At 44.9% G+C, this 12,181-nt stretch overlaps 1 protein-coding gene and 4 non-coding genes across 7 annotated transcripts in view; all 5 read left to right on the forward strand.

Annotated features, from left to right (window-relative positions):
* Window positions 1–12,181, forward strand: part of LOC106606533 (transportin-2) — a 34,556-nt gene that overhangs the window by 1,529 nt on the left and 20,846 nt on the right. For 2 of the 3 annotated variants that reach the window (XM_082972829.1, XM_082972831.1), the window contains exons 1-11: window positions 2,844–2,979; window positions 4,750–4,849; window positions 5,760–5,835; window positions 6,189–6,338; window positions 8,472–8,578; window positions 9,081–9,214; window positions 9,599–9,680; window positions 10,021–10,143; window positions 10,260–10,378; window positions 10,921–10,981; window positions 11,718–11,889. In XM_082972829.1, the coding sequence (XP_082828955.1) occupies window positions 4,751–4,849; window positions 5,760–5,835; window positions 6,189–6,338; window positions 8,472–8,578; window positions 9,081–9,214; window positions 9,599–9,680; window positions 10,021–10,143; window positions 10,260–10,378; window positions 10,921–10,981; window positions 11,718–11,889 (1,123 nt within the window). In that variant the 5' untranslated portion in view covers window positions 2,844–2,979; window position 4,750. Of the gene's footprint in view, window positions 1–2,843; window positions 2,980–4,749; window positions 4,850–5,759; window positions 5,836–6,188; window positions 6,339–8,471; window positions 8,579–9,080; window positions 9,215–9,598; window positions 9,681–10,020; window positions 10,144–10,259; window positions 10,379–10,920; window positions 10,982–11,717; window positions 11,890–12,181 lie in introns of those variants that run through there. The other variant, XM_082972830.1, reaches the window with a different exon arrangement.
* On the forward strand, window positions 5,188–5,258 carry LOC123741967 (small nucleolar RNA SNORD41). Its single transcript, XR_006769490.1, has one exon. It is a non-coding gene; the product is annotated as a small nucleolar RNA SNORD41 (small nucleolar RNA).
* On the forward strand, window positions 8,056–8,124 carry LOC123741965 (small nucleolar RNA SNORD41). Its single transcript, XR_006769488.1, has one exon. It is a non-coding gene; the product is annotated as a small nucleolar RNA SNORD41 (small nucleolar RNA).
* Window positions 8,918–8,988, forward strand: LOC123741969 (small nucleolar RNA SNORD41). Its single transcript, XR_006769491.1, has one exon. It is a non-coding gene; the product is annotated as a small nucleolar RNA SNORD41 (small nucleolar RNA).
* Window positions 10,709–10,779, forward strand: LOC123741966 (small nucleolar RNA SNORD41). The gene has a single exon (XR_006769489.2). It is a non-coding gene; the product is annotated as a small nucleolar RNA SNORD41 (small nucleolar RNA).

Below are 12,181 nucleotides of genomic sequence, written 5' to 3' on the forward strand. Positions count from 1 at the left end.
TTAAGCAAACAAGACTGCACCATTTTCTGGATTGTTTTATTTAGGGATAGACTGAGGCACATTCCAACACTCAGAATCATTTACAAACAAAGCATATGTGTTTAGTGAGTCTGCCAGATCAGAGGCAGCAGGGATGACCAGGGATGTCCTCTTGATAAGTGTGTGAATTGCACCCCTTTCCTGTCCTGCTAAGCATTCAAAATGTAATTTTGGGTGTCAGGGAAAATGTATTGAGTAAAAAGTACATTATTTTCTTTAGGAATGTATTGAAATAAAAGTACATTTTAGAAAATGTTAATAGTAAAGTACTGATACCCCACAATCTACTTAAGTTGTACTTTAAAGTATTTTTACTTAATTACTTTATACCACTGGTGTGAAAGGAGTTTGGTGCTGTTGAATCGATGAAGGTAACCCGAAGTGGTCTTGTGATGATTGTTTTGTTCTTAACTGACTTGACTAGTTAAATAAAAGGTTACAAAAAATTAATTTAAAAAAGGGAGCGGTCGCTCCGGACCACGCAGGTGGGAGCAAGAGATATTACATCTCCCTCCTTACTTGCTTTGTTTTCAAGAACAGGGCGTCATTGAAAGGAGTGATTACTGGGGTAGCTGTGGGGGGTGAAGATGGGTCAGCTGAAGTGAAAGATTCCTGGTGTCTGACACCCGCCGTCTGGAGCGACACAGACCTAGTGGCTAGCGTGGTGAAACAGAAGAGTTCACTGTCTGTTCTTTTGAGTTTTGATGTCAAATCAAATCACATTTTATTAGATGTTATTGCGGGTGTATCGAAATGCTTCTGCTTCTAGCTCCGACAGTGCAGTAAAATCTAACAATTTCACAACATATACCCAATACACCCTTTGCTGTTGTTCTGGGATTTATTTGCACTTTTCGCACCAAAGTACATTAATCTCTAGGAGACAGAACGCGTCTCCTTCCTGAGCGGTATGACAGCTGCGTGGTCCCATGGTGTTTATACTTGCGTACTATTGTTTGTACAGATGAACGTGGTACCTTCAGGCGTTTGGAAATTGCACCCATGGATGAACCACACTTGTGGAGGTCTTGGCTGATTTCTTTTGATTTTCCTATGATGTCAATCGAAGAGGCACTGAGTTTGAAGGTAGGCCTTGAAATACATCCACAGGTACACCTCCAATTGACTCAAATGATGTCAATTAGCCTATCAGAAGCTTCTGAGCTTTCTGGAATTTCCCAAGCTGTTTATTAAAGGCACAGTCAATTTAGTGTATGTAAACTTCTGACCCACTGGAATTGTGATACAGTGAATTATAAGTGAAATAATCTGTCTGTAAACAATTGTTGGAAAAATGACTTGTGTCATGCACAAAGTAGATGTCCTAACCGACTTGCCAAAACTGAAGTTTGTTAGGAAGACATTTGTGGAGTGGTTGAAAAACGAGTTTTAATGACTCCAACCTAAGTGTATGTAAACTTCCGACTTCAACTGTACATATGAGATGCATAATGCAAGATATGTAAACATCAAAGTGACTAGTGTTCCATTTCTTAAAGTGGCCAGTGATTTCTAGTCTGTCTATAGGCAGCAGCCTCTAATGTGCTTGTGATGGCTGTTTAACAGTCTAATGGCCTTGAGATAGAAGCTGTTTTTCAGTCTCTCGGTCCCAGCTTTGATGCACCTGTACTGACATCGCCTTCTGGATAATAGTGGGGTGAACAGGCAGTGACTTGGGTGCTTGATGTCCTTGATGATCTTTTTGGCCTTCCTGTGACTTCGGGTGCTGTAGGTGTCCTGGAGGGCGGGTAGTTTGCCCCCGGTAATGCGTTGCATAGACCGCACCACCATCTGGAGAGCCTTGCGGTTTCGGGAGGTACAGTTGCCGTACCAGGCGGTGATACAGCCCGACAGGATACTCTCAATTGTTAGATTACTTGTTAGATATTGCTGCACTGTCGGAACTAGAAGCACAAGCATTTCACTACGCTCGCAATAACATCTGCTAACCATGTGTATGTGACCAATACAATTTGATTTGATTGTCTGATGTTGAGTCTTTACCCGACAAATTAATGGTAGGATATATCAGTTATCCTGTATGAGCTTTTGGGCCGAACCCACTACAGTGTTTCAGGTGCCATGTGTATGGTCATGTTGCAGCAGTGTGTAGGAGGAAGATTCCTAGGTGTGAGAAGTGTACATACAGGAGGGCTTGAGTCAAAGGATTGTGTAATATCAGTGAAAGAAGTGATGTGTGTAAACTGTAGGGGGGCCCATGTTGCTGGGGATCAGAAGTGTCCGGTGCGAGAGAGGCAGGTTGAGATTGCCATGGTCAGAGTTATGGAGAAAGTGTTGTATGCTGAGGCAGTGAAGAAAGTAGAGGAAGATGGGTCAGGGGTGAGGGATAATAAGAGGCTCCCAGTGAGTAGTAGAATTTTGCCAGTACAGAGTGATAGGCATACGAATGAAATGTGCTTCAGTAAGGTTGGCTTTTTAGCATTCATTGCTATGGTTATTAATTGTACCATAGGTATGGAACGTAAAGTCACAGAAATAAGTGTTGCTGTGGCAGTTACCGAGAAGTACTTGGGATTACAATATTTTACTGCAGAAGAGTTACAGGGGGTTTTGAATGGTAGTGTCCTATCCTCCCAGGCCGTTGGCCTGGTGTAGGATTAGATCAGGTTAAATTAGTGGAACGGGGTGGTGTTTATTTTTATGAGTGTAGGATTAAAAGTTGGCTGGATAATTTGTATTTGTAAAATCACAAAGTATAATGATTTTATTCTCCGGTTCAGTTGGTGGCGGTAATGCAACATTATATTGGATGCCAACAGCCGTTAAACCCCACCGAAGAAGAAGAAAGTGAACGGAAACCGGAAAGGTTCAGTGGGTCCTACAGAATCGGCGTGTTCGTTTCAAACCTGTAGTACAAGAGAGGACGAGCACGAGAAAGAAGCTTCCCCGTCGAGAAACTTCAGTCTACAAATCAATATCGTACGTAGAATGTAATGTGTTTACCTAGGTATATTAAATAAAATAAGACGAAATATGATTGATATCTGAATAATTGGTCACATTAGCAAGCAGGTAACGTTAAGAGTTGGGAATCGAAATAGCTTTGTTAGCATTAGCTAGCTAACAAACTGATAATTTCGGCTAGTGAGTTAGCTAACGTTAGCTTATTAGCTAGCGAAAGCACATGAATGCATTGGGCCACACTAACAAATAAACGCAACATCAACCAATTTACCGTTTGTCGATACTCGATGGGATTTAGCTAGGGATTCTTGTAAAGTTGGCTACTAACAAAAGCAAATTTGGCCCACTGGCCAAATTTGGAAAGATATGTTATTAGTTCGTTAGCTTGGCTAACGTTTGTAGCCATGTTTAGCAGTGGAGTAGCTAACTAAACTTACTAGCAAGTACTTCTCAGTCGGTGTTAATTCTCTGCCATGTTAAATCGAATACTATATCGACTGCCTTAGTTTTATAGCGTTAGCTAACTAACCCATCTTTGTACTGCTTGTTAGTGGCGAGGCCGCGTATTTGGCCTTTTTTTTACTGCATGTGTGTGGCTGAAGCCGGGGACTGCGGTGGTGGAACTAATATAACCATAGAGCAACCTTTAGTCAGATAGTTACCCAATTTGTTAAACTTACCACTATCAAGATAGTTTGTGGTGTTTAAATATCCGCTGGTTAACGTTACTTGTGTTGTGACCAAAGAAAGCTGTAGGGCGGCAATTGTTTCAAGTCGTCCCAAGTCCAAGGATCATTAACTATATTGCAGCACACCGGCAGAAGGGAACCGGGTGTCGTGGGGGGGTGGGGCAGGATTAGGGCGGTTAAACTGGGTCACGGAGATATTTTACTCCTTGTCTAAAGCAGAGCATCGCCTCGTTTTATTTGCCACAATCCGATTACCAATTTCAACTCCAGTTTCGAGCTCCCACAAATTTGGTGCTCTACTTACACAGCCTTATAGACCCGTTTCCGGGTAGAAGCAAGCTCGTGTTCCGGGCGAGTGCAAATGGCGCTTTTTTGCTTGCCCTGCTCTGGCCATGTGCATGTCTCACCTTCAGTCGCATAATGCCACTGAATTCCACATCATTAGTGAGCACAAGGCGTTTAGTCTGGCAGTCGATATTTTAATCATAGAATCCCTCAATGTTCAGTTTGGGAATCTGGCTGCAAGATCATGTAGATTTTGTAGCCTGTTTCTTAGGTCTACATATAAGTATTGATTTGTTTTGTCATATATCCCAGTGCCAATCTGTGCCACAACACAAGAAGCATCTGTTTATAAACCCTCATAAATTATTTAAACTATAGAAAGGTCAGTCAGCCCATGGTTATTTCCCTAATTGCACCTTATTCCCCATTGTGCACTATGTTGGTCAGACCTGTATGGGCCATGGTCAAAAGTAATGCACCAGTAAGTAATCGGGTGCAGTAAATGTATGATGCAACTGTCTCATTTTGGCATTGCTAATTACACTAAGTTAACTGTAGAATTCTGAGACCACTTGACCCACAGGATATGATGCACACTTAAAATGCATAACTTAATGATGGTGTTAGTATTCATGCTGTCTGACCCAGAGGTCTCTCATACAGTCATACTCCTATACTCTCTCGGTCCCTGCAGACTGACTCTTCTAGTAGAACTCTCAATATCACTCCATTTCCTTGTTGTATTATCTTTTATCAGTAACGGGGACATCATTTCTATATCTCTAACTTTGTGTGTGTGGTCCCCGTGCAGGATGGAGTGGCAGCCGGACGAACAGGGACTCCAGCAGGTCCTCCAGCTCCTCAAGGACTCCCAGTCCCCCAACACGGCCACACAGCGAGCCGTGCAACAAGTATCCTCATGTACAGACACTGACCGGAGGGTGGGGTTAGTGCAATGGGGCCCTGTATGGCAGTGGTACTTCTGTGTGCTCTTCTGTGGTCCTCAGCTGCTAGAGCATTGCGCTTGCAACACCAGTATAGTTGGTTAGATTCCTGGGACCAGCCATACGTAAAATATATGCACACATTACTGTAAGTCGCTTAGGATAAAAGCGCTTGCTAAATGGAATATTATTCTATGGTTATTGCGTCTAGTTCAGTTTGCATTGATCTGTCTATGGGGCCTGTATTGATAATGTGTTAAAGTGGAGATACTGTTATAAGACAGTCACACTGACTGTCCTGCCCTCTGGATATGATGCATTCTATGTAACTCCTGACTGTTAATGATGGTGTTAGTATTCATACTGTCTGATCCAGAGGTCTCCTACAGTCAGACTTCTCTACTGTCTGATCCAGAGGTCTCCTACAGTCAGACTTCTCTACTCTGTCTGGTCCTATAGATTTAGCCTTTGTTAGGATAGCCTATAATCCTAACCCTCCAATCCATAACTCTCACTAGCAAATTTATTACTTACTTAAACCCTTGTCCTCATTAGGAACCATGGGTAACAGCAGTTATTTCAAAACTGTCCATATGGTACAACCTATACAAAGGTGCAGAAACCATTTCTGCAGCTTTAGAATTAAACTTAGCCGGTATGTGATGAAATCACAGATCCGTTGCATTCCAAACTCTGTCTCATTCCTAACTTATGAAATAAGCGCCTCACTTAGTATTTCAACAAGTGGTATTTTTCCCCTGTCAAAATGTCACCCGTAGATTAGTGCTGCAGTGAAAGTGTACTCCTAGTTATTTGTTTGAGTTGAGCATCGTGTGAGTTGTCTGTGATGTCATATTTCCCATAACCGCGCTGTCAGAAACTTGAACAGCTCAACCAGTTCCCTGACTTCAACAACTATCTAATCTTTGTGCTCACAAGACTGAAAACTGAAGGTGAGAGCCCTGTCTGTGTGAGTTTATATGTTCTAGTTGAGCATCTGGTAGCCTGAGTCGTGTACATTAGGGCACACGTATTACGTCTTAGCCCAAGAACTAGTTTGGGGTTTCTTTGTCTGTATCCGTTCTTTGGTCAGCATGCCGTCATTATCTCCTAGCCTTGTTATTAGTGGTTCTCTAGGCTGCTACGTGTCATTTGGAATGCACGTTGCTGTGGCCTTCGTCTGCATCTCTGACATTCTTTTTTTCTTCCTCTACCCCATGACCTCATCATTCCTTCCTTCCTTCTCCCCCCCCCGACCTCATCCTTTCCTCTCCGCACCTCATCCTCTCCTGCTCTCCTTCTCCAGATGAACCCACTCGTTCTCTGAGTGGTCTGATCCTGAAGAACAATGTGAAGGCCCACTACCAGAACTTCCCCCCTGCCGTGGCTGACTTCATCAAGCAGGAATGCCTCAACAACATAGGCGACCCGTCGCCCCTCATCCGTGCCACCATCGGTGAGTGTGTGTGTGAGCTCTGGGTGGGTGTGTGAGCTCTGGGTGGGTGGGTTGGGTCTGGGGGTGGGGTCTTGACATGCGTTAAATCTGTCTCATTGTCTCAGGTAACTGCAGTCCTGTGGCTTTAATGTGGTTAATTTTTCTCACTGTCCCTCCCTTTAGTAGCTACAGTTGAAGTCGGAAGTTTACATACACTTAGGTTGGAGTCATTAAAACTCGTTTTTCAACCACTCCACAAATTTCTTGTTAACAAACTATAGTTTTGGCAAGTCGGTTAGGACATCTACTTTGTGCATGACACAAGTAATTTTTTCCAACAATTGTTTACAGATTATTTCACTTATAATTCACTGTATCACAATTCCAGTGGGTCAGAAGTTTACATACACTAAGTTGACTGTGCCTTTAAACAGCTTGGAAAATTACAGAAAATGATGTCATGGCTTTAGAAGCTTCTGATAGGCTAATTGACATCATTTGAGTCAATTGGAGGTGTACCTGTGGATGTATTTCAAGGCCTACCTTCAAACTCAGTGCCTCGTTGCTTGACATCAAACTCCTGAAGGTACCACGTTCATCTGTACGCAAGTATAAACACAATGGGACCACGCAGCCGTTATACCGCTCAGGAAGGAGACGCGTTCTGTCTCCTAGAGATTAACGTACTTTGGTGCGAAAAGTGCAAATCAATCCCAGAACAACAGCAAAGGACCTTGTGAAGATGCTGGAGGAAACAGGCACAAAAGTATCTATATCGACATAACCTGAAAGGCCGCTCAGCAAGGCAGAAGCCACTGCTCCAAAACCGCCATAAAAAAAGCCAGACTACAGTTTTCAACTGCACATGGGGACAAAGATCATACTTTTTGGAGAAATGTCCTCTGGTCTGATAAAACAAAAATAGAACTGTTTGGCCGTAATGACCATCGTTATGTTTGGAGGAAAAAGGAGGAGGCTTGCAAGCCGAAGAACACCATCCCAACCGTGAAGCACGGGGGTGGCAGCATCATGTTGTGGGGGTGCTTTGCTGCAGGAGGGACTGGTGCACTTCACTAAATAGATGGCATCATGAGGATGGAAAATTGTGGATATATTAAGGCAACATCCCAAGACATCAGTCAGGAAGTTAAAGCTTGGTCGCGATTGGCTCTTCCAAATGGACAATGACCCCAAGCATACTTCCAAAGTTGTGGCAAAACGGCTTAAGGACAACAAAATCAAGGTATTGAAGTGGCCATCACAAAGCCCTGACCTCAATCCTATAGAAAATTTGTGGGCAGAACTGAAAAAGCGTGTGCAAGCAAGGAGGCCTACAAACCTGACTCAGTTACACCAGCTCTGTCAGGAGGAATGGGCCAAAATTCACCCAACTTATTGTGGTAAGCTTGTGGAAGGCTACCCTAAACATTTGACCCAAGTTAAAACAATTTAAAGGCAATGCTACCAAATACTAATTGAGTGTATGTAAACTTCTGACCCACTGGGAATGGGATGAAAGAAATAAATTATTCTGACATTTCACTTTCTTAAAATAAAGTGGTGATCCTAACTGACCTAAAACAGGGAATTTTTACTAGGATTAAATGTCAGGAATTGGGAATAACTGAGTTTAAATGTATTTTGCTAAGGTCTTTGTAAACTTCTGACTTCAACTGTATCTTCACCTCGTCTCCCCAAAAATAAATTTCTCTCACCCCCCCCCCCCCTATCCTGCCCTCTGGATATGATGCATTCTTTAACTCCTGACTGTTAATGATGGTGTTAGTATTCATACTGTCTGATCCAGAGGTCACTCGATTCCTTAACTCTCTTGTACATCCCTGTTTCCCTACATCTGGTCTGACAAGACAGCATAGGTGGAAGCCTTCAGGAGGGTTTACGTTCACCTGTCCACTTCTTCCAGATCAGTGGGCTCAATCGTTTTGCTTCACCTGGTGCCCTGGATGGGTGGAGATTTCACGTAAGGACCAATGGAATGGTCTAAAATGTGTAAACTCCGCCCACCCTAGTCACTGGGCAATGCAAAATGAAGGTGCCCAGTGAGAACGGCAGTGTCCCCTCCCAGAGAGTATTAAGACCAGACCACCCTATGATTGTTGGTTCCTAACCTCTCTCTTCATCCCTCTCTCGCAGGTATCCTGATCACCACAATCACTTCTAAAGGGGAGCTGCAGACCTGGCCAGAGCTGCTGCCCCAGCTGTGTAACCTGCTCAACTCTGAGGACTACAACACCTGTGAGGTCAGAGCTACCTACCTACCACACACTCATCTTTTTCTAGCCTCTCCCCCTTTCTCTTCCTCTTTTCTTTTCCATCAGTCACCCTTCATTTTTCTTTCATTTTTCCGTCCTCCCTTGCTTTTCTCTTTTTTCCTCATTCCCTGTCACTCTCTTTCCCCTTACCTCCCCTGTCCCTTTTTTCTTCCTTCCATCTTCATATCCCTTCTCCTTCACCTCTCTGCCGCTCTCTACCTCTCCTGCCCCGCTCTCTACCTCTCTGCAACCCTCTTTATCTCCTAAGAAGTATTTTACTCTCTCTGCTAAATGTTTCAATAGCGTTCTCTCCACATCCCATGCCATCTGGATATGATGCAGAACACCTTGACAGTGATTGCCAGTGATGCTTGTTGTATTCATACTGTCTGATCCAGACCTGTAGCCTATTGCCTCCAAACATCCTACATCATTCCCCTCTGTTGCTCTGAGTTTGACTCCGTCTGTCTGCGTGTGTTCTCTTGATCAGGGCTCGTTTGGCGCCCTGCAGAAGATCTGCGAGGACTCGTCGGAGCTGTTGGAGAGCGACGCGCTCAACCGTCCGCTAAACATCATGATCCCCAAGTTCCTGCAGTTCTTCAAGCACTGCAGCCCTAAGATCAGGTCAGTCCCAGGTCCCCTGTACTCCAGACTATCCTGGTCCCAGATCACTTTGTGCTGTCTTGCCAATACCTATGTTCATTGTTATGCCAGCGACTAGGTGTTGGCAAGACAGCACAAACAGATCTGTGAACAGGCTGCATCCAGACACCATTGGTTGTTTCTCTGTTCTCACTGTTGTGTCCAGTAGAGCATAGCACACCATAGCAAAACGTTTTGCACCGGATTACACATCTGTGTTCTTATTGGACCAGCTCAGGTAGTTGCGTGGAACTTTTGAGTCATTTTCAAAATGTTTTCCACCTACTATCCCACTGTTTTCAAAGACATTAATTTGCTCCCGTTGTAAAACTCTGTTTCTCATGGTGCTATTCTCTCTGCCTATAGATCTCATGCCATCGCCTGTGTGAACCAGTTCATCATCGGCAGAGCCCAGGCCCTGATGGACAACATCGACACCTTCATCGAGGTGAGCAACACGCAACACTGTTGACCATAGAAATATAATCACTGTGGCCTGATGGGCTATTCCCATTCTAGTAGTTCTACTTCTATGGTGGTGATGCTGAAGAACACTGATCTGCTCATCTGGCTATGTTGCAGAACACCTTGACAGTGATGGTCATTGACACTTGTTGTATTCATACTGTCTAATCCAGAATCTACAGCCTCTTACATGTCCATCGTCTAGACAATGGTGTGTACTGTAATCAACGGTGTTGAGGATAGCTGTAGATTCAAGACTGACATCTGTCTCATTTTCTTCTCTGGCCCCTCTTGGTCTCTCTTCGTGTCTCCGTCTCTCTCAGAGCCTGTTTGCGCTGGCTACAGACGAGGACTCTGAGGTGAGGAAGAACGTGTGCCGGGCTCTGGTCATGCTGCTGGAGGTCCGTATCGACCGGCTAATCCCTCACATGCACAGCATCATACAGGTGAGACCACCACTTCATTATTGACTTATTTACCGGTCAGCACGTCCAACACTGTCATACCCCATCAGCCAATCCCAACCCCTGACACTGCTGTGTCTGTATCTCTCCCCCACCAGTACATGCTGCAGCGCACACAGGACCCGGATGAGAACGTTTCTCTGGAGGCCTGTGAGTTCTGGCTCACCCTGGCTGAGCAGCCCATCTGCAAGGAGGTGCTCTCTGGACACCTGGTGCAGTGAGTAATCCTAAACATACCTGTAACATACAGCATCACCTGGACTGTGTTGGTTGTACGTGATGTAGAGAGAGTGGGGACGGTCAGGTCAGAGGTGTAGAGGGCAACAGAGGTTAGTCAATAGTACAGCATGTAAGAGTAACATACCCATAGAGGTCCTATACTTCCTGGTGTGTTTCATTCTGTTTACACACTGTACTGTGTTCTATTAGGGGTGATGTAAAGAGAAGAAAGTTCAGAGGAACAGAATGTTGATTACAGTTCAAAAGGGTTGGCTAGCTGCAGTACAGACCTCATTATGACATTTACCCTCTGCCCTTCCCATGCTGTCTGGATATGATGCATAACTTATTAACTGTGATGGTCAGTGATGCCTGTTGTATTCATACTGTCTGATCCAGACAGCTGCAGCCCACTTGCCACATCTGACGCTGTGTAACTTCAATCAATTATTATATGGAACCAATAAATGCAGTGTTGCTGATTGACCAACAGTAGGGAGACTGCTTGACTAATGGTGTCTTTTCTGTCTCCTCCTGTAGGCTCATTCCTATCCTGGTGAACGGCATGAAGTACTCTGAGATAGACATTATCCTGCTGAAGGTGAGCCTGTCTCTCTGTTCTGGGTGTGAATGATGACACCACACCTATTTCCCCCCACCGGGGTTGTGTTCATTAGGGCACACTAGCAAAACGTTTTGCAACGGGGAAACGAAAAGGACCAGTTAAGACAGTACCTCCCTTTTTCGGACCATTTGTTCAGTTGTGTGCTTAATGAATACGACCCAGAAGTCTTTCCTCCCACCTTCCCTCCTCTCTCTTCTTACTGGTACTCTTGGTGTGGTGACAGCTTTATGCTTGAGACTCGACTGATGTTTGACGTATTCGTACTCTCTGACCTAAGTGTTGTCTGGTTAATGCTAGTTAATAGTGTAGCACAGTTTTTCCCGCTGCCAACTGTCCACACATTCCCAGTTCCACAACACATCACCCAGGCTAACCCACAGGGGATTTCCCCTGCCAGGCACTCCTTACTCTGACTCATAGTCCTCGGTCATAGAAGCCACACAGTTACTAATTTGTCTGCATTAGTACCCTTCTGGCTGTTTCTGGCACTAAGCTGTTTCCGTATGTCCATGGTTCAGCATGCTTTTTAGAGTGACTATGTCTTAGCCTCCTGAACTGAAACCACATTTGGCCCAAGTTATTAAATATTAGCCTGGTCCCAGATATGTTTGTGCTGTGTAGTCATCTCTTATGCATACTGTCATGTTTCACAGCACAGACCTCGGACCAGAAAAATAAAACGCATAGCAATGATACATCTCTCTCTCTCCAGGGTGATGTGGAGGAGGACGAGGCTGTGCCGGACAGTGAGCAGGACATCAAGCCCCGCTTCCACAAGTCTCGCACCGTCACCCTGCAGCACGAGGGAGGAGAGGGCGAGGAGGGAGAGGACGTCGACGAAGACGACGACGATGATGACGATACATTATCTGACTGGAACCTACGTGAGTCGGACATGACTTAAAGCCGACTGTAACTGAAACCCCCGCAGCCAGGGTGGAGATGCGTTAGAGAAAACAGACTGATACTGTAGATGAATGGAGCAGGAGGATTGTCTGCTCCAGGCTCTACGTGAGTCTGGTCTGCCCCAGGCTCTACGTGAGTCTGGTCTACCCCAGGCTCTACGTGAGTCTGGTCTGCCCCAGGCTCTACGTGAGTCTGGTCTGCCCCAGGCTCTACGTGAGTCTGGTCTGCCCCAGGCTCTACGTGAGTCTGGTCTGCCGCAGGCTCTACGTG

Source organism: Salmo salar, chromosome 03 (genome assembly GCF_965601325.2).
Source record: "Salmo salar chromosome 03, fSalSal1, whole genome shotgun sequence".
In the NCBI taxonomy this organism is placed as follows: domain Eukaryota; kingdom Metazoa; phylum Chordata; class Actinopteri; order Salmoniformes; family Salmonidae; genus Salmo; species Salmo salar.